Source organism: Caenorhabditis briggsae (genome assembly GCF_000004555.2).
Source record: "Caenorhabditis briggsae complete genome, chrV, whole genome shotgun sequence".
Lineage (NCBI taxonomy): Eukaryota > Metazoa > Nematoda > Chromadorea > Rhabditida > Rhabditidae > Caenorhabditis > Caenorhabditis briggsae.
The window spans coordinates 10,362,049-10,386,631 of NC_013488.2; the positions used below are offsets into that span (position 1 = coordinate 10,362,049).

Genomic DNA, 24,583 nt, shown 5'->3' on the forward strand with positions numbered 1-24,583 from the left:
TTCATTTTTTCCTGCTGGCACAAAGGGTCTCAGTGCCCCTCCTTCTTCTTGTTCTTCTTCTTCTTCTTCTTCTTCTTCTTCTTCTTCTTTTGCTCCAAGAGCCCTTCTCCGCCTCTTCTTCGTTTTTCCCACTACGTACTCCTAGAGCTATTGAGCACATGCTCGAAACAGCCAGTATTCTGTAGGAAAGAGCACCGGCGTCGTGGGTGTGGTGCCCCTGAAGCAGAAGGAGCCCTCCTGTCCCTCGACTGGTTGTCCCCTCCGAATTATGTGCCAAATGAATTACCTGCAAGACCATTTGAAGCGAAATATGAGGCGGATGGATCATAACTACCGTATGTGCACTGATCGAACGAGAATGATGGAGCAGTTGAGTATCCTGGAATCGGGAACACCGTAAATCAGTAGCTAATTGCATAATAATTTGTCTGTCTTTAGAATTTTGTAAGATGGAATAGAAGGGATAAAGACTGGTGATGAGAGAGATGGGTCGCGGCGCCAAGAACAGAGAGAAGAAGCTCCTTCTGTTTACTTGCATCCATTCATTTCCGATTCTAGGTAAACACGAAATAGTGCATTGAAATAATAGACTAAGAAAAGCTATACCCTATACAGTATCCCCTTAATATCAGCCTATGCGAGAAAAGACAAACGAATAAGTACTGTATCTTGCTAGGCGAGAATGGTGTTATGTTACTTATTCCCGCATTATACGTTACACAACAATTGGAAATTGGATATGGATGTCTTTTACTTTTACTTACCTGCAAGCAGAGGAATGTCCGTCCATGTCGTACATTGTAAATTCGTATCTGTTGGAAGCCCAGAATTCAGAGTATCCCATTTGGTATCGAGTCTGGAAAGCATGATGAATGAATGAAGAAAAAAAGTGCGGCCAGATGGCACCTATTTATACAAGAAGCGGTGTTTTGATTCAGTAAAAGAGGGATGGCTAGGCGACGATTCGAGAGTTTCGAACAACTTCTTCATTTCTTTGAAGTTGCCGATAAAGGAAGTGGGTATATTTTGGGACAAGCTTCGGCATGACTTTAGATGATATTCTTATAAGCTAACTCGACGAAAAATAGGAAAGGAAGAGACCGATAGTTGAAAAGAAATATTTAGGAGAAGAGGATCTACGGAAATATTAAATTCTGAAAAGAAGTGTGATACCAATGTTTATTTCAAAAAAAGGAGACAAAAAGGAATTTTGCGACAACTTGAATGATTTCATGAAATGAGAAACAAATAACGAATGAATAGGATTTTCGATGTCTTAAACTGGGCTCAACTGTGCTGATTAATATACTCGGCAGTCAGCTTCTAAAATCTGGTCAGAAGTTGAAGAGGGTTCGGCTGTTAGACGGATATTGGGGAGGTTCTGGTCGGAACTTGCCCAAAAACAGCTGTATAGCGGAGAATGGTCAGATTTTGGTCGGAATTTGAAAATTCAGATACTACTAGGTTGGAACCTTATCATAAGTTTGTCGCAGTTTGATCAAGTTTAGTAGTGGTCCTATCCGGAATCTGACCAACCTCCGACCAGAAATTGCCGACGACGCCCCAGTAGGTAATAGGCAAGAATTACAAAAAATCGTTATCATTAACTATTCAAAGAAAGTAGAGCCTACCGTCACAAATAAAAAATTAAGTAATCAGTTACAGCATGGTAGATTTTTAATCCTGGGGCATACTTTATTAAAAACCGGGTGTCTAAATTTTTCAAATTCTGATGTCAGGTTCTAAAAATACTGAAAACAAGATTAAACTATATATCTCTCTAATTAAGCTGAATATATCCATTTGATTATCATGAATACTATTTTCAAAAAGGATTGTTGATTGGAACTTCTGAAGCGAAAGAAGGTCTTCCAGAATATTCTTAATGAATGATCTGAACTACAAAGGGAACAAGATTGAACAGAACCACCAAAAACTTTGAGGATTGAATGGAGTTCCTAAGAAAAATAAAAATTAATGAGATAGGTGGTATCCTAGTAATACTCAAAAAAAAATCAGTAGAGTTTCAAAAATACAATGGTGACATGAAGGAAGAAAGGAAAAGAAGATGGTGAGGATTGTGAATGAAAGTGTCTTGAAATGAACAGATCCTTCTACTAGTGGAGGATGTAATCGAATATACGAGTGGAGAGGGATCTCTTCACATAAAGTGGATCATCTTCAAGACGGCAAGCCTCCTCTCCTCCGACCTTCTCTCTTCAAAAAACACTTACTTGTTATGAAGTGCCGATTGTGACTGCTGTTGTGGCGCCGCCGATGCACTTGAAGCCGACGAAGAAGCGGCGCCGCCATCTCCAGTTCGAGAAGTGGCATCATTCAATGCTCCGATACCAACACTTGTAGACAATCCATGCTGCTCTGATGGGCTTGCGATGGATGACACCGATGCGATAGAAGGCGTCGCTCCTGCGAGCGCCGACACGTTGAACATCGGCTCTCGAGACTCGAGTGCAATTGACAACCGACCCTCTTGTGCTGATTGCGACACGCCCACCCCAGCTCCGCCAGCCCACAAATTGCGGAGAAACAGGGGGATGAGCTCTCGGTACGGTACAATAGGATATGTGTGTGCTTAGATATCTCTGCACACTCTTGTAAGCTCAGTATACAGTTTCATCTCTTTTGTGGAAAATCTCGGAAGGAAGATGGGAGAAGAACTTAACTAAAGTATTGTTTCAAAGTATAACTTTCAGGAGCAGACAGATTAAAGGGACATAGTGCTTGGTAAATGGATGACTTGATGAATAGACCTAAGTAAATATCTGTTTTTTTCTTGTCAATGAACATCCGATTTTCAACTTTCTTGTGAATACATAGAAACCATGAGGAACATGAAACACTGAGAAACTTTGGAACCAAGGAAATTTGAATCTTGACTCTTATGAAAATCATTCATTTTCGATGTATCACTTGATTTGAAGCCAGAGTAGGCAATCTGTAATTTAACTGATTATGTATAGTTAGAAATCAAGAAAAAAGGTTCGAAACCTTTTTGTCTTCCTCGCAATTATTTATTTACAGTTTTGGAGCATATCGGCTAACAATAATCAAGTGTAGTGCTCGAACCATAAGTGCTTCGGCAAATCAGCCCCCGATATCTTCCCCCAAAAACTATATTTATTATCATTCGGTGTTCGCGTTGAACTCCTAGCTTTCTTGTTAACTAGGTTGGATGATAGTTTTTAATTCCTGAAATCCTTTGACTTTAATGGCTCAGTGAGAGCGGTTGGATCTTTATAGTAACCTTACATATCGTAAAACATGTAATAGAAGAGCCCCCACACTGTCAAGTTTGAGCCAATTTTTCTTGGCTTATATACCAGATATCTGAAATGCGCCAACTGATAAAATAATTTGGAAAATATGATAACAAGTTATCATTTGACAACTGTATGAAATCTTTGAATTAGCTCAGAATGGAACGTTTGGGGCTTTTCTAATACAGGTGTTACGGTATTTATAATTCTCAATACTTCTTGATCTGTAGTTCTTGCTTCAATTTCGCAATTTTTCCTCTGATCTTTGAAAACGGTTACATAATGATTTTTAGTTATTTTCCACTGGTGAGCCAGGTCTTTCTGTAGCTGTAGAAGTATCAATATCATCGTCTTGTTACTAATCTTAATCCAATTACAAGCAATACCTCCATACCGTTAACAAGATACCGGAAAAAAGGAGGAATGCCGCCAAAGTAAACCTCCTTATTTGATATGTAAACGCGGTAGATGCGTGCGTCGCGCACCCCTTTTGCTTCCCTTTGACCCAGTCGAAAAACTGCTCCCTAATTTGCGCATCATCAATCTTCCTTCATCTTCTTTTTGGCTTCTCCTTGGATCCAAAAATGCGCCGGTGTTATCTGTTTGTCCAACTACCGTAATCTTTTCAACTTCTTGTTCCTAGCTCATCTTTCTTTTGTGTGTGTGTGCTCCACCTACACACACACACACACACAAAACGAGGCGAAGATTCACAATATCCAATTCTGCTATTTCTGTGATTAGGGAACGGACAAAGGTCATGAAAGTTATTAGGTACACATTAGTACAGGAAGGGATTAGAAAGAAGTTGAATTACTGTTTCGTGTGGCATCAAATTACACGACCCGTCCAACAACTGGCAAGACAAATATAATAAAAGAATTTGTTGGCTTACAACGTCTTACACAATTACCATTTTATTGACATGTCATGACCCGTAATATAAAATTCAACCAGATATTTGTAATGAAAGTCTTTAAAAATGAAAGAAAAAATAGAAATATCCTAAACAATATTAACCGGTGCATCGCGTTTTGAAAGATCATAACCAGAGTCAATCATCGATGTTGATCTGGAAAGAATCAATCAATTATTTTGAGAATTTTAGGAAAGTCATACGTTGATGTGGATGGCGAATCGAAATCTTGAGGAAGAAGTCCACACACAAGACGAGCATGTTGTAGGTTTTCATCATAACCAAGCTTTACTTTACGAGCTCTGGAAAATTTTCCACGTTGAAGCAAATGATTCTGATGGGATTACAACGATATATCAATTAACGGAAAATATGTTTACACCGAAAAGAATTACACTAACAAATGTAAACTTCTTTTTTTCATTCTAGCTCTTCTTCCGATCTGAAACTGTTATTGAAATACCGGAACCCCTATAACAAAAAGGTCCCTTCACTGCTAAGTTTGGGCTAATGTTTCTTGGCTTCTAGGCCAGACATCAAAAATGTATCAAAAGTGCATCAATCATCATTTGACAACTTTTTCATTTAATCTACAGGAGAGATAATTTTGCTCAAAGTAAGAAGTTAGTGGGCCCTTCTATTACAGGTTTTACAGTATCTGAACTTAATTTCTCAAACAAAAAACTTACTGAACATCCGTCAGTGATGCCAGCCTTCTTGGTGTCAACTGGATTTCTGGATCCTCATCGTATTTTTGTTCCTTCTCGAGCAATGCTCTCAATGGTGATGCCAATTGTGATGGACGAGATGGTGGAGGTGGTGGCATTCCTGGACGAGATACCAACATTTTCTGGGGAATTCTGACGACCTCATCGTCGTCGAACTGCAAATTTGTGTTTTAAGTTTGATTGTTTTTCGAAAAGCTCACATCGAATATTGAGTGATTTGATTCTCTGAGGTGATACTCATCGATTAAAGGCTCTGTTATGTAATCGAACTTCAGATCACCAAATGTGATCGACATCACAGAATCCTCATCTGGAGCGTGGCTGTTATTTCTGGGTAAGAATGTCGACATAGTGGATTGAGATGAACATGAACCTGGAAAAAATAAATTTCAATCGAATGACGTTCTAAATTCAAAAGTTCGAATGATCTTTACCAATTCTTGCATGCCTTCCTTTCGGATTTCTTCTTTGTACTACCAATCCACTGAGATCAGTCTGACAAGAAACAGTAGCTAATTCTCGTAACTCCGTTTGCTCCAGAATCTTCGCCAACTTTTTATTTTCCAAAAACTTTGCAAACATTCTGGAGTCCAAGTCACCCTTCTTCGGTTTGAACTTCTCCATCGCTTTGATACGGTCAAGAAGCTGACCGTAATTATTTCCAGGTGGAATTTTGGAGTTGGAAAGGTTTGAAACGTCGGAGACTGAAAGAAAGTTAAACAATTCTGAATATGAGAAAAACAAACTTTGTAATAAAATACCTAACAGTTCATAAAAGTTTACTCACATGCATAACTCTGTTTGCTAACTCGTCTTGTAGCTCCTCCGTTCGTGCATACAACCAGATCGTTGGCAGTAAGCGTGGCAACTTGTGGTGATTCGAATTCTTCAAGAGCTTCATCCTCATCAGATTCATCATCAGTGTCTTCCAGTTTTGACTGGATCACATTATCTGTCACTTTTCCAGCAAACCAATCTTTGAGTTCCGCGAAGAATCCACGCTTCTCTTCACTAACATGAGTCGCGGCAATTTGCATCAGATTAGCTGTAAAACTAACTGGATAGTTGTATCAAAGAAATTAACTTACGAGCCATACGAATCCCAAGAGGCGGTGCTTCCTCCACAAACGGATCCTTCTCGAAAACTTGGAATGCCATCTTTTGAACTTTCTTGATGTGCTCATCGAATCTTTTTTGTTTCCATTTGGCAATACGGTCTGTGATCAGCTCAAAGCACATTGAGAGAAGAGCCAGACCAAAAAGAATGAGCAGGAAGTTGAAGACCATCATATCAGGTGTTCGGAAGAGCATATCACCGAGACCAACAGTTCTGAAAAAAATATGTTGGGGGACCTTTAATATCATGTTTGAGCTCAATTATCTCAATTCCTATGCAAGATATCAAAAATTTGCCAACTGACAAAACCCGTCTGGTATTATGGTAAACAATTTATCAGTTAACAACTTTTTATATCTTCGATAGGAACCAAAATAAGTTGACTAAAAGTTGAAAAATAGGAGGTTATTCTATTACAGATTTTGTGTTATACGAAAACTCACGAAATGGAAACGATGAAGAAGTATACGGCTGATGGGAAATCCCACGTCTTCTCCCACTGACAAAACATTGAAGCTGAGAAACAAATCCAAATAATCAAAAGTATAATAGCAATTGGAATTGGAAATGGTTTCCTTTTTCTCTCCTCCGCAGATGCATCTGGATCTTCGAATCCGTCTTTTGTGGCCTTAAACTTATACAGGTCTCTTCATTTTTAGTGTTTACATACCGTAACTCTGGTTGGAAGTAGGAATTTTCCAAAAGCAGATCGTCTCACTCGTTTGTAGATTTTTTTCAATCTCTTTGACAATGTTTTACCGATTGCCTAAAATACATTTTTATCAAAAGATCTTTTCCCTTTCCCCAAAGCCTTCCTTTTTTTTCATCTATCTTATGAAGTGTAATGTAACAAGTGAGCTGTTCAGCAAAATCAACACATTAGAAAACTTGCAAAGCGAATCAAGGTGAAAAAAGAGGAAGCGGCAATTAATAACAGACGATCGCAACTTTTTCTTTTAGTGACAAATTGTCGAGGGCACAAAAATTGTTTTGGAAGAGATATATCACTGCTCTAGAGTCAAAGATTGATGACTGACCTTGAGATACATCAGGAAGCATGGGATTCCGAAGAGAGCGTATAAAACTGTGCATATTCTGCCTTCATCGGTTTTCGCGGTTGGATAACCGTAACCTAAAAGATAACAGGAAGACTTTAAGTTATTAGAAAAACTGACCAATGGTGGTATAAAGTTGACCTGCATAAAACATAGCTCCTGTCCACGTCCACGGTGTATCTTCTGAGAATTCTCTCATATGATCGGAGAGATTCAATTCACCGAGAAGCCAATCTACAGCTTCAGCCGCTCGTCGACGCTGAATCAGTGATACATTATCTTATGAGATCTCATGAAAGCCTACTCGTAATACTGAATTGTTTCTCAAAACAGCATCATCGTGCATTTCAATCCATCGTTCAGCTAGCTGGAATTTCAGTTTTCAAAGAAATGAGACATGTTCAAAAGTGGCTCACCTGCCGCCTGATCAAGTTAGTATCATTTCCATAAATGGCTCTTCTTTTGATGTCTGCTTGTAACTCATAAAATCTGAAGAGCCATGCTCCAAACAACGTATATGCAATTAGAAGTAAAAATTTGTAGTATGCTCTGAGACGGATCAGTTGACAAAACCATTGTAGTTTTTGAAATAACGTCATCTGAAATGAACTGAAAACCGGATAAGGTTTTGTTTGTTTAAGACATGAAACGATAGAATATAAACGCCGGAATTCAGAAAAACTGCCCGAATGATCATGTGATATCTGATTGGGCGGAGCCTAATTTTTGAGACATTCCACAAACACGAAAAATGGGGATGCATCTCCTGCTGGTGGTGGTCGTAGTAGAAGTTTAATCGCAGAGGGCGGCAATTGTGTGTGAAAAGAGAACCCATTTCGTTTTCGACACCTCGTTTTTGTGGAGCAACAGAGGTTTCAGGAGCCCACTAAGATCCCGCGAGTCATCGTAAATTCTTCGTCCACTGGTCATTTGGTTAGCCGCAAGAAAAACGGAAAAGAAAAAAGAAAGAAGCAAATACACAGCATCACAATTCAGCGGTATGTTGAAAAAAATGGAAAAAAGACGAAAAAGGAAATAAGGAACGAAAATATGATTAGAAAGAGGTTAGGCAGATCAATTAGATAACGAGGAACGGAAAAAAGAAAAGAAGAAGCTAGAACAAAAAACAAAATGTATCATTTCGTTCTGTGATTTTTCTTTTTTATTCTATTAATTTTAATTATATTTTCGGATTTGCAGCGCGAATGTTAAAAGGAGATGGAGGAAAGGATGTGATGTGTGAAACTTTCAGGGATTGAGCTAATTTCAAAAGGAAGGAATTGCAACTTTGAGACAAAACATCAACTTTTTGTTTGCTAGACACTTCGCAGTTTCAAATTATACAGCAATTTCAAAGAGGAAATAAACAAATGATGAAAATTAGTAGGAAACAATTATTTTAAGAATTTTGGAACGTTCATTGAGTCTCTGCTACAGTAATGATCCTGGTTCACAATAATCCTGAATTCTCAATGAAGTTGGTCCAAGTTATAACGCTAGTACGCAAAAATTGGAGCTGTGCTCAAAAGAAAATTAAATCGAAATATTTAAAATTGGATACAGTATACTTTCAGTTATTGAATCAGTCGCCTGGTTCGAGTAAATGACCTGGACCAAAATTCTTGATAATAGAACAAAAATATATGCATTGCTCAACTTTTTTTTTCTTCATCTACCTGGTAGACAAAACGGATAACATACGAAAAGACGAAAAAAAGACAAAAAGTGTAAAACAAAAGGTGTGGAAGTGTGAAATGAAATGCTAGTAATGATGAGGTGTATGACACCAACTGATATTTTTTCTTCCACTTTTACACCTTTTCAGTTTGTTTTTTAATTCAAAATAATCATCGTTGATCTGAATTATCAATAATTTAAAAGTAAAGAAAAATGATAAGTTGAAAACCATGAACATCAAAAACACATTTTTCAAACGTTCAAAAAATGAACCACAAGAAAGCTATTATTGCAGATCATTGAAGTTATTTTTTGAAGAACTGAGTCGGCATGTCCTTGTGACTGAAAAAATGACATTGCTGACAGGTTGACACAAGGCAAAAAATAATGGTAAAAAACTTGGAATGCGTTCGGAGCCTTCATAAATCATGCACCTTTTGTCTTACGTTGTTTTACTGAAAAGAGAAAATAAAGAGTAAGACAACAAGAAAAATATCACTGGAAGAGTATTATGGGTCGTAAATTTTCAGCCATCCCAACAAGGGATTCACTTTTTTCTCTTCTCAGCTGGGAGAAAACCCCGAAAAAAGACAGTGAGGGAATTTAGAAGAAGAAGAAAAAGAAGACGTCTTGAGTTTAAGTGTGCTCACAGAGCACATGAGAAGCAAACAAATCGGTATATGACCACCCCCGGACAAAATGATTAATCATCTCGTCTTACTGGGTCAAAGGTGAAGTCTTGTTGAAGTTTTTTGTCTGGTATTTTTGGGATTCCGGAAAAAGGCTAAAAACCAATTAGTATCTGATTTTTTTCTTCTCAGTTGGTCAGCACCTCGGGAAACCGATCAATTATAAGTCGGTGAAATGTGACAAGAGGTGGAGAGTGTCGACGAACATGAGACATGCATCGAATGATGATGGATCCGGGGCTCCTGGAGTCAAAAAGAAAAGAATGGAGGGGAGAATACGAAACAATGCACACTCTACTACACAGACACACCTCCACAAAGATATGACGGATTTTTATTTCGAGTCTCCAGGTGAAAGAAAACAAACGATAAAAAGTGGAACGAGTTGAAGAATATCTGTTTGAAGAGTCTGAAGTTACATCAAAAAAAATAGGAAGTGATGGTGATACAACGTGTAAATGTGTTCATGTAACTTGATATCAATGGGAAACACCTCTACTCGTCAATCCTGGAATTTTCAAAGTTGACAGGGAGGTTCCAGGTTATCCTAATTTAGCTGGAAGTTTCCAGTAAAAAAGACAACTACCGTAGCCCTTCTAATAAGCCAACACTCGCGAAGTAACTTTGACCTAAATTATTTTGGTTCCCTGAACGTATATCTAAAAGTTATCACTGGAGTTCGCAAGCTTATCACCAAACATTTCATCAGTGACCGTGTTTACATTAATAGAAGCTTACTCACGCCGTCAACTTTGGGACCAACTATCTCGATTCCTGTAAATGATATCAAACATTTATCAACTGGTAAAATTTTGGTGACGTTATGATAAACCATTTATCAGTTGACAAGTTTTCGATATCTTTTACAGGCATCAAGATAATTGAGCTCAATGTTGGAGGCTTAGGTGAGCTTCTATGAGAAGTAGTAGTAATTTTAATTCGTTTTAAGAATGAATTCGAGTTGGAATCGACAATAAAAAGGTCATAGCAGGGTAAAAATTTTTCAAAAGGGTATTTAATTTGAAACATGTGTAGAAACTATTATGGCGAACATCTTTGACAATGTTCAGAATACAAAGCCAAATATGACAAAAAACCAGAATCTGAAACAGTTGGTTTTTCGAAGAAAAAAAATCCGATTCTATCTCAAATTGTCGCTTCAGGCATTACACAAGTGCATCCAGTGAGAAGAAAAAACAAACACTTGGCCATTTTAAAACTAACAATTTTCTCAAATCTATCCATTCAAGACAAAAAAACGATCGAAAATCGAGTGGGTCCTTTCAAGTGGAAATCCCATGATCTTCTGAGATTTTGAAATACTCTCAAGAATGACACAAACTTGAAATGACATCCATGAATCAACCACTTTTGAATGAGCCAATGAAGATGTGCTAACATTGAAAGTAGACGGAGCAGTTGTTCAAAGAAAAAAAAGTAAAACAAAATGGTAATAAGAATAAAACAAAGTATCTACCTTGTTTCGTTTGCAGCACTCTGTGGTCTTTTTTTCTTGTCTGCAAGTTTCATCAAATTAAAAAAATAGCTGTGATCAAACATTGGTCATAAATCTATCAGAAGAGGTCTTTCTCACCAACTGTTTCTATAGAAAATTCGCACGAGTTTCGATTCATGAAATTTTTTATTGGTTTCTTTTTGCAACAGAATAGTGAAGATGGAATGAGGAGGTAATTAAAGAAACAAGATAAATGGGCGATGATTCGAGTCAAAGGGTACGACTCTCTAATTTATGATTCCCAGGGACCTTTAAAGAAATTTCCAACTTCATTAAACGAATTCTAGAAAAAAAACTTGGAATGCTCAATTGGTAATGTCCCCTTTTCGGGAAAAATGTTCGTTTGTTTACTAATTGAAGCAACAGAAACAGAAGATTAGATGCCATAAAAAAAGAGAAGAAGAAACAAACGTTTTTTCTGGAGAGGGCACCCAAGACAAAAGACTCTTTTTTCGAGGGAAGAAGCTTTTAATCTGGGTCTAGGATCATCGTCCGGTCAGTGGTTGAAGAAATTATTTGAAAACGGAAGTAACTAACAAGTTATTTTTGGAATTGAATAACCGAGAATAGTAAAAGGGAAATGTCGACGTACCGTAAACACTCTAAAAGAGTGTCCCCCAAATCGTCAACTTTGATCTCAAATATCTCATTTCCTATACAAGATTTAAAAAAAGTGGTCCACTGGCAAAATGTTTATCACAATATCACATTTTGTTAGTTAAATTCTTTCTGATCTTTTTACAGGAACCGAGATAACTTGACTCAAAGTTGACGGTGTGTGTTGGACTCTATTAGAGCGTTTATAATAGATATCAGCTACTGTATTAAATCCAACTTTCGGGATAGCAAACAAATGAGCAGCAAAAAAAAACAATTATAATAAAAGGTCCTCCATTCGACGTCAGAATTCGGATTGACTCCACTCCAACCACTGGATTTCCCCGTCCGAAGTTCGAGTTGATTAACTACTTCACCATTTGCATTTGTTCACATATTGAATTTGGATCTTGGAAGAATCAATACAGTCTATAGTTTTCACAGTGCTGAATCTGACACCGATTTTAAAAATAATTCAATTTTCCTGATCCAGATAATTCAATAATCATATACCGTATTTCCTCTAATAGAAGACCACCCAAACCATCAACTTTAAGCTCAATTATCTCGATCCCTGTGAGATATACCAAAAATTTGTCAACTGATAAATTATTCATCATAGTATCACCAATATTTTATCAACAGGCAAATTTTTTATATCTTTCACAGGAATCGAGATAATCGAGCTCAAAGTTGACGATGGGCTTCTACTAGAGGAAATACGGTATGTCTGATTGCTCCTATAATAATGACCGTTTTCACTGTTATCCTATTTGTCAAATAAAAGCTCAACAGGCACATTGTAAAACAAACAGAGACATTGTATGTTTTTTTTCTACTGCAGAAAGGGCACGATCCGGTCATTTCGTTTCATATTGGTGTAATAACCTCATCCATATAGTATCCCTATACATTCCTGACCTAATTTTCAATAAAACCCTTTGTCATAAATGTGGATGTGAGTCAGCTCATTCGGTCCATTTCAGTTTGTTTTATTTATTTATATTCGAAGGTCAGTTCTCTTCCCCACACATCTGGTTTTTTTTTCGTCTGGCCTCCTTCTTTCGCCTTCTGATTTCTTAATTACAAATGTGCCCTTGTCCTGGTTTCGTCCAAAAAGATTAATACTTAAAAAGTGCGTCCTTTTGCACTTTCTCAAATCCTCCATATCTGTTAAACAAAGTATTCCATTGAAAGTTGTCCTTCTCCAACTATTTGGATCAGTTTTACATTAAATCTACTTCCTACGACGTCTTCTTATGTTTCAGCTGTTTGGGCATGATTTTTTTCTTATCAGCTTTTTGACCTAAAACGGAAAAATAATCGGAATGTTGCTGATTAACAGACCACACCCTCGAGTTGAGTTTGTATGAGATGCCACCTAATTCTACGCCCACGAGGCTATTAAAATCAAACATGTATACAACGACAAAAATTAAAAATATGTTTTTGAATCCAAATATTTGAATATGTTCAGTCTCATTTTTTTTCATTTTTAAAAATCCTTTCGATTTCTCAAGACTTTTTTCTCAAGCCTTTTTGATCTTTATCCCCTGGCGCCACCGCACGAATCCACTATGCACTATTGTTATCATTTGCTTCGATCCGATTTCCCTTTTTGTTTCTTTTCTTTTTTCCTGCTTTCCGATCTTCTTTTTACCTCTATTCTGTGACGTTTGCCACGTTCTCCAATATGATTCGATTCGATTTTGCTTTTTCGTTCGCCGCCTATATTCGTTCGTTTAACTGACGTGGCTTCAATGAATTATTCAACAGTATCTCTTTGTGGGCATCAGACATAACTTTCTCTCTATTATATTATGATCTAGCTTTTCAAGAAATCTTATGAGCATAAAGGCGCCAAGCGAGAGCCGGCGCCAGTTGTTGGCGCAGACAATACAATAGATCTGACGACAAATCTTGTTGGATATTGGACCCATCAGTTTCGCAATTTTGTTTCGTTCTACGCTCATTATCTTCTAATAATATAAACTCCCTTAGCAGTATTTCATTTTTTATAAATGACTGAATCATAAACGATTTCAATTTTTCAGCCAACTGGTTCTCTTTTTTTGGCGTCAATTACATCGCACATTCTGCAACTCTCAAGCTGAAAAAAAGTGGGTGTTTAAAACTAATTTCACATTTTATCCCTTCTCCGAACTTCACTGCTAAATATCTCTACGTTTTCAAAGAATTTCTAAATGCATTTTTACAGAGATGACTGATCAAGTGTTCGGTAAGGTCTCGAAGGTAGTATGCGTTGGTGCCGGATACGTTGGTGGACCCACATGTGCCATGATTGCTCATAAATGCCCACATGTCACGGTCACAGTCGTCGATATGAACAAGGATAAGATTGCCGAATGGAACTCAGACAAGCTTCCAATTTATGAGGTAAACACGAACTGTGAAGGTCTCCATCTCAACTAAAACTTTCAGCCTGGACTCGACGAGATTGTGTTCGCAGCACGTGGTCGCAATCTTTTCTTCTCATCCGATATCCCAAAGGCAATCGCTGAAGCTGACTTGATCTTCATTTCGGTGAACACGCCAACCAAAATGTACGGACGCGGAAAAGGAATGGCTCCAGATCTGAAATATGTTGAATCGGTCTCCCGGACTATCGCTCAATACGCTGTTGGACCAAAAATTGTCGTTGAAAAGAGTACAGTACCAGTGAAGGCCGCTGAGTCAATCGGATGCATTTTGAGAGAGGCACAGAAGAATAATGCGAATCTGAAATTCCAAGTACTCTCTAACCCAGAATTTTTGGCTGAAGGAACTGCTATGAAAGATCTTGCCAATCCCGACCGTGTTCTAATTGGTGGAGAATCTTCCACAGAAGGCCTTCAAGCTGTCGCCGAACTTGTTCGCATCTACGAAAACTGGGTACCACGTGAACGCATCATTACTACTAACACATGGAGCAGTGAGCTATCCAAACTTGTCGCCAACGCTTTCTTGGCTCAAAGAATCTCCTCTATTAACTCGATCTCCGCTGTTTGTGAAGCAACCGGTGCGGAAATCTCCGAAGTAGCTCATGCCGTCGGGTTTGATACTCGAATTGGAAACAAATTCTTGAAAGCTTCAGTTGGATTCGGAGGAAGCTGCTTCCAGAAAGACGTTCTTTCGCTTGTTTATCTCTGTGAATCACTCAACCTTCCACAAGTTGCTGAATACTGGCAAGGAGTAATCAATGTGAACAATTGGCAACGTCGACGATTCGCTGACAAGATCATTGCTGAACTTTTCAATACTGTTACTGACAAGAAAATTGCTATCTTCGGATTTGCTTTCAAGAAAAATACAGGTGAGAAGACCAAGCAATCAATAGAATTAAATAATTTTGAATGCTTTTAGGAGACACTCGCGAATCCTCTGCCATTCACGTCATGAAGCATCTGATGGAGGAGCACGCCAAGTTGTCGGTTTACGATCCAAAAGTGCAAAAGTCGCAAATGATCAATGATCTGGCTGCTGTTACGAGTGCTGATGATGTGACACGTCTTGTCACTGTGGAGACGGACCCGTACGCTGCAGCTCGAGGAGCCCACGCCATCGTTGTTCTCACTGAATGGGATGAGTTCGTCGATCTGGACTACAACAAGATTCACGACAACATGCAACATCCAGCTGCTATTTTCGATGGTCGACTCATTCTGGATCAAAAGGCGTTGCGCGAGATTGGATTCCGTACTTTCGCCATTGGAACTGCACCTGATCAAGCTTACAATCTGTTTGGAACCGCCGGTTACTAACTATCTTTTTATTGTGAAGACTGTTAACTTTAAATACTATTTATTTGCATGCTTTCTCTTCTAATTCATAATTTATTGCATTTGATTCTGAACTGCCTTAATAGTAAATGTTTATCTACTTACAACAAACAGTGTCCAAACAGCTAACATTAGAAACAAAACAAGAAAGTAACAACGGGGTCGAAATTTAACTGAAAATAATGTTGAGATTCTCACTACAGGAGTTTCTGACAGCAGAACAAGTTTCACATTGGAACTCAGCAACTTCCACATAGCACATCGAACACCTAGAACCATCCTTTCCATTTGTATTATGAATTTTCGAAGCCGTACTCAATACTGTGTTGATTGTGGACTAGAAATAATATTTTCAAATTATTCTGAAACCGTTCTTCTCACATAAAACTTCTCATCCTCCAGTGTTCGAATGAATGCATCGGTTAGAGTTTGTACTGACTTCTCCTGTGATTGGGTATGAGAAAACTGTATATAGTGATCATCAATTTTACATAGATAATTGTAAATGGAGATTTCTCTTTTTGACAAATCACAAAGCGGTCGAATAATCATAAAGTCATTTCTTTTTTCTGCTACTGTCACCAACGATGAGAGAGATCCACCTGAGAAGAAGGTCCTCTTAAAAAATCAGACGTAATAAATTCTGAATACCTCTTCCAAGACATAACTGATCGAGAGCCAGTCTTCCGAGGTCATCTGCATCATCCGTAACCATACACTTTGTCACTTTCAGAGATTCAGCTAGTTTTTGAAGACATTTCTCTTTCAGCATTCTTTCTAATTCTTTTTTGTACGTCGGCACGGAACAGGAGGCAAGAAGGTATTTGTACGCGGTAATCTGAAAATTATTTTGTTCCGGGTAAATGCTTCGTTTGGAATTTCAACCTTTTCAATACCATTGCATTCAAATTCTTTCAGTTCTGAAGGTTCATCATACAAGCAGAAAGCAATATGAGCTATAAACCAGTTCACATTCTCGAGAAAGTTCTTCTTGATCTCTGCAACTCGCTTGATCACCTGCTGAATTTCCGGTTCTTCCGATTCGGATACTAAAACAAGAACCTGGAACAAATGAATTTAAATCTATCTATTTAAATCATGTTTTTTTTGAAAATCTTACAGTGGGCTTGACCATTAATCTTTTGTAAGTAATTTGCTTGAGCGCGTCGTCGATTTGATTGAGCAGAAAAGTTCCAGATGGAGATCCATCATAAACAACCAAGGTATCACGAGCGTCGGCCTCCTAAACATAAAGTAAATTGTGGTTTTAGATTTGTCGTTAAGCAATATTGAACCTTGTAAATTTTTTTCTTGCTCAAAGCAGATCTGAACTTATTTCTGACCATCTGAATGAAACATTCTTGACAATACCACGCTTTCTTTGGGTCGACGCCTGAAAATCAGTCACCAAAATAAGTTATCTTCAAACGAAACTAACCAGTAAATTTAGCTTCTTTTTCACATTTCACACATGTTTTCCCGTTTAAGTCACTGGTGAAATTGTTGAAATTCATTATGTCGAAACAGCGAACTAAAAAACCTGAGGCGTTATGTCTGGTGCTTGCGTACTCGGGAGGAATACGAAATCTGGACAAATAAAAATATCACAGAATCCGGAATGAAATAATTTTATCGGAATACGGAATTCGGAACGAAAAAAAAATCAAAGAATCCGGACAACGGAATACCCGATGGGCAAAAAATTCACATAAAAGCACATAACCTGCTGTATTTTTGCATTGTTAGTCGCGGAAGTTCAAAAACGGCAGAGAATTCTTGCAGAGTAACACATTTGCTGAAAATTCGGAAACATTTTTTTTTAAAATTTTGAAAAAAAATAGAACTTTTTAGACTACGGTATGTCGAAGGCGCACGCGCAAGTTTACCTTGCGGGTTTCGAGCGGAAAATGCATCTTGCGGGTCTCGAGCGGAAGCTTTCAATTTTTTCGAAATCAGTTTGCCAATTTCCCATAATTTTTTCGCGTTTTCGTGATAAGAAATACCGGAATTTGCAAAAGCGGAATATTCTGAGGTTCGGAAATTTTGAAATTCGGACTTTTCGACATAAAGTTTCAAAAGAGCCGAGAACACCTGGAGCATTATTTTTTCAGTTAAAGAAAATGATGTCTGCAGAGGAAACCATGGAAGCGCTGAGAGAGTTTGCGCCACAGGCTGATAACATGACACAATATCTCACTTCGAATGTCGAAACATCTCAGGTTTTCAAAGAACAAAGAATTTTTATTTAATTAAAAATGGGTTTTAGCCTCTGCCATTTGATGTTGATCATGGGTTTGCGGAGTACATCAAAGCGAACTGTTACGATAAAAGACGAAGCGTGGTGAAAAACTCCGTCAAAGAAGTGGAGAGTGACGAGCTGAAACAACAAATTTCAGCACATGGAGAGATGATAGAAAAGATCAAGTCCGACCCAGAATTAAACTCGAATTATAGATTTGATGCGATTTATAATGAAGAAAAAATGAGACAGATTTGCCGAGTTTTGGCACAAAGAACTATGATCTCGCAGGGACGTATAGTAGAGATTTCCACATGCGGTGAAGACCGAAATATTAAAGTCCCAGAGTAAAAAAATTCTCATTTACTGAAACTATATGAAGCAAAAACTTTCAGAAGCATCTTAGACTATCAAACGATTTATTTTCCGCCCGAAAAAAGGATTCAAATCATGAAAAATATCACCTTCAACAAGAAAGATGTGATTCCAGTTTATTCTGACATAGCTGGCGAAACCGTTGAGTCCATTTCGATTCCGAATTCACTTCTTTTTGATTATACCGACGTGAACTATTTCAACCAGACCGCAGAGCACAATTTGGCGAGAGCTGTAAAAATGGCGGCGGAAGACAAAAATACTGTATGATTTTGATTTTTCGGCTCAAGTTTCAAAAAGGTTTCAGATCAAATGCAGCTGTTGTTCTTCTGATCCAGACAAAAAAGTAATTCGATGCTATGAGAATAGAAACTGTCCATGTTTCATCATGAATGAAAAACTGCAGAAGTTTCAAAAGCCAACAAATGGTAACTCCCCTGCCAAATTTGTAAGTTTTATAATCTGAATTTAGTGTTCGCCGGGTACAAAAAATCGGAGAAGTAAAAGAGAAATGTCGGTAGCCGTGAAAAAAAATCGGAAAATAAAACTATTTTTAGGTTACGGTATTTATAGTTGTGGTACTTTCGGCCACCGGCGTTCCTCTTCCACAGCTACAATTTTTTGTACCACTATAATAAATGAGTGTATTTGTTTCTAGACATCCTTCGAACCAATTCACTTCACCTCGACCGATCGGCACTTTTATCAACACATGGGTTTTGCATGTTCAGAACTCTGTGGATGCGAGGCTAAATGCACCAATAATGTTCTGATGATACCAAACAAACGTTTGTTCCCCGTCGAAATGTTCAGAAGCAACGAGAAGCTTGGATTCGGTGTTCGTTCGAATGTTCTCATTCCTGCTGGAACACCAGTCACCGAATTCGTTGGAGAGATTATCGGGGAGCAGATTCACATGGAAAACGTAAATTGGAACAATATCGAATACGCGTATCAAGTCACATATGGGGAAGATGATGTTATGAAGCAGCTCGTGGATCAGGCAACCTTTTCGAAAAATTACAAAAGTCTCATAAAGGATTTATATGCTAGCATTTCATATTACTTGGATCCGACAGTTTGCGGAAATTATGCACGCATGGCAAGTCACAGCTGTGCTGCCAACATGGAATTGGTTCGAGTCTTTCAAAAAAGTCTTTCTCCTGCCCATATTCATCTTGTGATGGTGGCAGTAACCGATATCTTTCCTGGCACGCCGGTGAGTAAAAACGTTTCGCCACAAGTTTGTACTGCGATTTCAGATAACCATCGACTACGGAAACGATTATGCGACACGACTTGAAAATAAGTGTCAATGCGGAACGTTTGCCTGCTTAAATGGGCCCGAATCAAGAGAGATGAAAAACGCATCACATGCTGAAGTATGATTTTATCATTAAAGGGGGACCCGACCAAAAATTGTTAAGCTGTGTGTATAATATCACTGCAAAAGAATCACCTAAACCAAAAAAAATCACCTAATTTCACTGCGAAAAAATTACAAAAAAGAGGATATCCCCGAAAACGCAGTTGTATAAAAAATGGTGGCGAATAGGGACGAGTATTTGAGTTCCCCGCAGTAAGAAACCTAGATCGCGGCAGCGAAACGCCTTTTTTACATGGATGGAAAATTTACCGAGTTCTTTCCTCTTTCATCTTCATCTCGTAAATTTGTGAGCAACTTTAAAAATGCATCCCGGTGTCGTGACCTAAGTTTCTCGCTACGCGGGAATCCAAATCCTTGTTCCTATTCGCCACCTTTTAAAGCAAAATTCTCACTCCAAACGACATTTTCGTAGATTTCAAGTTTTTAAAAATATTTTTTTCACAATAATATTAGGAAAATACATAACTTTTCAAACATTTTAATGCAATCAAAAGCTCTGGTCGGAGTCCCCCTTTATGTCGCAAAAACTTGATTTTACAGCTTACGAAATACCACCAAGAACTGTCCCAGTTGGAATTGAAAAAGTGGTATAAAAACGTCCAGGTTCATTTCCTCTAGAAGTTGATGAGGCGATCATGAGTTTGGATTTCAACATTTTTTATTTTCTGTCTTCACAAAATTGTCAATCTTTTTTACACAAATTTGTTTTTTGCTTTTATTTTTTGCTTTAGAGCTCATAAAGATTTTTTTCATACTTGCAAAATTACGGGCCGGCCCGTCGAGAATTTCAGCTGACCGGGCCAATGAAGTGCCGGCCCGCTGTTTGTACAGAAGGTGATTTCTTTCGAATTTATTTTTGAATTTTTGAATTTTGAAAAATTTTCAGTAATTTAAATAAACCAGAAACTATGTATTTTTGTCTTCTTTCTACTTTGATAACTTTTAGAAGTCATCTTTCTACTTCGATAACTTTCAGAAGAAAATTCAGTTTTATTAGCGAGTACCTTCGTTTCTTCTTTTTCAATTAAAAACATATTTTGCCTTTTGGTACTCTCTCCCAGCCATGTAAGTCTAACGAATTTGAAGGAACATAAGAGGAAACGGTTTGGTATCGCCACGCTGGGCGGTGGTACTGTAAATGTTTCGGCGGTCTCTGTTCATTTCGCTAAAAAAATATTGAAATCGATAAAGGCTTTATCAAAAAGCATGTTTTTAAACCTATTTATGAATGTATGAATAGATTAAAACATTTATGTAATTAATAACTTCATAAATTTGAAGATGTCTATTTCCCCGTTGTTTTGTGCGAATAATCTTTCCCTTACTTTTTACCGACGGCTTAAAAAATTGCCTGGAATTCTTTTAGTAGCCTTTCGTGCTGTTCTCATATATTTTCACTCTTTGCAGGCAAAGATCGACCCATGCCGAAATGAAGCTCTTTCTGATTTTCTCATTTCTCACCCTGCAATTTAACAGTCTACGCGCCCGTTCTCCTCCGGTCTCTCTCTTCGGTCCTTGCCAGCACCGATGTATCGAAAGAGTATGTTCATCATAAATTAGGATGCACTAATATTTCAATTTTAGTTCGGAGATTCGCAAACAGTGCGCACGAACGCGGACACACTCTACCGAGAAATCAACGTTGTCAACAATACCGAATACTCTCTGTGCAGATTAGGATGCACTCATCCAGAATTCGAAACGCTGAGCCTTCCTGAGTTTACCTTCGGACAGTCCGCATATCGGGAGATTGTGGACAATCAGACCAGTGCGAAATCAGAAGAAGTTCAGAAGAATATTGTCAAAGAAGTTCGATTTTTGTGTTTGGATCATCAAGATGAGGGATTTACTGGAAGAGTGAATATGCTTTTTGAGAAAGATGTAGAAGAGTCGAACCATATTCATTATGTTGAGCTCATTTCTCGCGATGAAGGAGATGACGAAGAAGTGATCCTTCACCACAGTTGGTGCTACAATTCGAATTGTTATATAAATTTCAACAATACGTTCCTCGTAGATTTCCGCCTTCGAGTGTCCGCATTTAATGGAAATGGAGCTGTTGGTCGTCGTTTATCGAAATGGTACAATGCTCGAAACTTACTCTCCGTTTCAAACGATTTGTCGCTGAAGAGTGTCGAATGGAAAGACGACAAAGCCGTCGCGCGATTATCACCAGATTCGAACTCAGGAATCCCTGCTTGTTCTTATGAGATACAGTATAAAAACGCACTGAGTTCTGAATATACGACGGTGAAATTTTACCTGGATCATACGAATGAGCTGCTAGTAAGAGGACTAGAATTCAATCAAAATTACACTGTGACATACATCAGTGATCTGATCGGAGAACTTGTGTCAGTTGATGTCAGTGTTCCGGCATGCAGTCTTATGGTCACTGATGTAACAATGTGTGGTAAGAGAAGTAAATAAAAATTACAGTGAATAAGAGTTTCAGCGCCACCGTCCGTCTCTTCTCTACATTCAAGATGGAACACTTCTTCGGGTGAAAATGATTTGGAAATCGACTGGAACTATTTTTGGGTTCTTGACGCAAACACCAACAGAATTGACCGATCGATACGCACATCTCACTTTCATATTACTGTGCATCCTCTCATAACTCCGAACAATCCAAACTGCGAGAAGTATGAACCCATTCGGCGAGACGTTGACAATCTGCAGCGTCACGTTAGCTTCAGAATTTCTGATGCCAAATGCAACTATGAAGTGGAAGCCGTCGTTTTTGATACGAAAAGAAGAAAGAGTGAGACGAAGAAAATGAAGGTAGCTTTGAGAAAAAAACCACGATTTGTTAAATCATATTCTTAGATTGTGCGTATCAACGAACCGTCCTACATGGCACTTCTCCCAGCTACTGATGTTCAAACCACCATCGGTCTTGTCGTTCTTCTCACTTGCGCCATCATATTTTTTACTTTAATCATTTTGATAATCTTGTTGAAAAAAAGAAATCAATCAAGAAGAAGGAGAAGGGGAGAGACTGTGTGCTACGCATATGTCGATGAACCGTCGCGAAAAATCGTTGGAGTGAGACAGCCGGGAGCTCGATTTTTGCCAGTCGAAAATATGAATAGAGATGTAGAGGCGGGGCTAGCGCAACGAACCGTCGGATGCAATATTCAAAACGGGCCCAAAGTGAATATGTTTCAAGTTCTTCCCCAGCCGCCATACGGAGATAGTACGTCCGATCATCATTATGACTACATTAGCGAATATCAAGTGGAATCCGAAATGAGCGACGAAGTTTTTGAGGTGTGTCACTCTCTAAGCTACTTTGTAATTTAAACATTTAGGAAGACATTTGCATCTCTACACCGAACACTCCCTATCGCATAATGGATTCCCCATCTTTCTGTCTGATGGCTCCAATCGCTCCGTTCGAGGAATTTGATGATCTGCCGGCGTATGCATTTCAAACATTCCGATTTGGAAAACCGTACGAGCGACCTGGTAATCCGTACTGCCTGATGACGACCGCAATGGATGTCTCTAGAGGCAACTGCTTTTCTTTGAAATATCCGAGAGATTATTGTAAGTATTCGGTGTGATTTTAATTCTAACACAGTCAATTTTTCTAGCCGAACCAACGAGAAGGGCGTTGCGACGTGAGCTCGAAATCCTTCGCATCCTTCCCCTCCATCCGAATATTGTTCACTTCAATGGAGTTGTCATTGGAAGATGGGAGAACATTCCATACCAAATCACTGGAATTTTGATGGAAGAGTGTCTTGGTGGAACTCTCCACGACTATATCAATTCGGCCGGTTTCGTACTTCGTCGTCAAGGAATGAGAACCCCAGATGATGTTTGTCTCCCAATCGCCAATGAATCCCCGAACCAGTCATCTGGATATAACAGTTTCACGAGCAAAGGTCGACAGACTCCAGAACAGAAAACTAACCAGGACAAAAACTCATGTCAAATAGTTTCTTCCAAATTCATTGGTTTCGCTGAGCAGATTTCAAGCGCCTTGGAGCATCTTCATTTCGTTCGAATCATTCATTCGAGAGTGTCCTCAATGAGCATCTTTCTCTCATGTGACTTCACAGATCCTCTGGAAATGCCATCTGAACAAATTGTGAAGCTTGGTGACTTCTCAAACGCATTCCCAAATTCCAATGATGCATCAGTGTTGGATCCAATGTTGCAGCCTCCTGAAGTCATGATGGGCAAGAAATTCGAAACGAAAGGCGACATTTGGCAAATGGGAATGTGTCTCGTGGAGATGTGTACGCTTGGTACTCCATTCGCAATGCAAAAGCATATTCCGATGTCTGGAGTTTCAGAATTGTAAGGTTTAATTTCTTCGAGTGGTTGAAAACGAAACATTTGCAGTGACAAGCTCCCGTCAACCCGTTTCATTCGTGATACCGCCAAAAAGTGTCTTCTGAAACCTCGAAGTCGTCCAGAAGCTGCGAATCTCCGCGTGAATATCAGCAATTATACCGGATAGAGATCAACAGCTTTCCTTTTTTCCTTTTTAGGTTTTAACAATTTTTACTCAACTTACCCAGTTTTTTTCTTGGATTCAGATTTTTATAATAACTTGATATGATAAATAACCAGTTTCCTACCACCACTTCCCCAGCCCCCTTGATGTCTTATAATAACCATTTAGTCCCCAAGATCTCTTACTTCCCTGTTAATGATCTCCCCAATCAATTTGCCATAGAAAAATCCCCCTCATTCTGAGTATATGTAGATATATTTTGTTTGCTACTGCCTTATCGTTTCATTCCATTTTTTACTCGAATTATCCTGTAGGTAATATCTTTTATGTTTTAAAAACACTCCGCGCTCTTCCCCTCAATTCACATTCCATCAGCTGATTGTGTCATTGTTACCTTTCCGAGAACTGTCATGTCGAATAAAAAGTGAAAAAAAAGACTTCTCTGGCAATGAGTACAGTAGGGAACGAGAGAAAATCCACTTGTAAGTCTCGATCGCGAGATAAGTTCTGATCATTCCCTAATCAGAAAATTTCTGGATCTTCAAGTTTCTAAATTTTCTGATTTTGTTTTTTCCTAGAATTCCGAATTTCAGTGTTTTTCAGACTTTGGATTTTTAGATTTTCGAAAAAACATTTTCAAAATCTAGATTTAAGACACAATCTCTGAGAAACTCGATTTTTTAGCAAAATCGGATGAAAAATCAAAAATTTCACCTGAAAGGAAACGAGTTAGAATTTTGTTTCAATACCAAAAATGCT

General features: G+C 38.4%; 5 protein-coding genes across 5 annotated transcripts in view; 2 read left to right on the top strand and 3 right to left on the bottom strand.

Annotated features, from left to right (window-relative positions):
- Positions 1-2,452, bottom strand: part of Cbr-ceh-22 — a gene marked incomplete at both ends in the record, with an annotated part of 3,420 nt that extends 968 nt beyond the window's left edge. Inside the window, 3 exons of the mRNA XM_002637119.1 lie at positions 287-379; positions 765-856; positions 2,235-2,452. Coding sequence (XP_002637165.1) covers positions 287-379; positions 765-856; positions 2,235-2,452 — 403 coding nt within the window. The remainder of the gene's footprint in view (positions 1-286; positions 380-764; positions 857-2,234) is intronic.
- Positions 2,453-4,283: 1,831 nt separating this feature from the next.
- Cbr-twk-12 lies at positions 4,284-7,693 on the bottom strand (the record flags this gene model as incomplete). The annotated part of the gene is made up of 13 exons (XM_045237599.1): positions 4,284-4,350; positions 4,398-4,496; positions 4,884-5,077; positions 5,123-5,295; positions 5,357-5,626; positions 5,710-5,967; positions 6,011-6,252; positions 6,483-6,667; positions 6,710-6,805; positions 7,077-7,171; positions 7,215-7,353; positions 7,399-7,461; positions 7,511-7,693. The coding sequence occupies 13 exons, from the start codon at positions 7,691-7,693 to the stop codon at positions 4,284-4,286; spliced, it is 2,064 nt and encodes a 687-aa protein (XP_045093984.1).
- A 6,100-nt stretch (positions 7,694-13,793) lies between these two features.
- Positions 13,794-15,334, top strand: Cbr-sqv-4 (the record flags this gene model as incomplete). Its single annotated transcript, XM_002637117.1, has 3 exons — positions 13,794-13,970; positions 14,016-14,886; positions 14,937-15,334. The coding sequence occupies 3 exons, from the start codon at positions 13,794-13,796 to the stop codon at positions 15,332-15,334; spliced, it is 1,446 nt and encodes a 481-aa protein (XP_002637163.1).
- Positions 15,335-15,521: 187 nt separating this feature from the next.
- Positions 15,522-16,866, bottom strand: Cbr-tut-2 (the record flags this gene model as incomplete). Its single annotated transcript, XM_002637116.2, has 7 exons — positions 15,522-15,689; positions 15,734-15,954; positions 16,004-16,190; positions 16,238-16,414; positions 16,473-16,595; positions 16,648-16,745; positions 16,791-16,866. 7 exons carry the CDS (start codon positions 16,864-16,866, stop codon positions 15,522-15,524), a joined length of 1,050 nt encoding a protein of 349 aa, XP_002637162.2.
- A 606-nt stretch (positions 16,867-17,472) lies between these two features.
- CBG09666 lies at positions 17,473-23,827 on the top strand (the record flags this gene model as incomplete). The annotated part of the gene is made up of 12 exons (XM_045237600.1): positions 17,473-17,571; positions 17,619-17,938; positions 17,987-18,230; positions 18,274-18,414; positions 18,625-19,185; positions 19,229-19,348; positions 20,938-21,766; positions 21,809-22,137; positions 22,183-22,626; positions 22,668-22,905; positions 22,953-23,664; positions 23,710-23,827. 12 exons carry the CDS (start codon positions 17,473-17,475, stop codon positions 23,825-23,827), a joined length of 4,155 nt encoding a protein of 1,384 aa, XP_045093985.1.
- Positions 23,828-24,583: the final 756 nt, after the last annotated feature.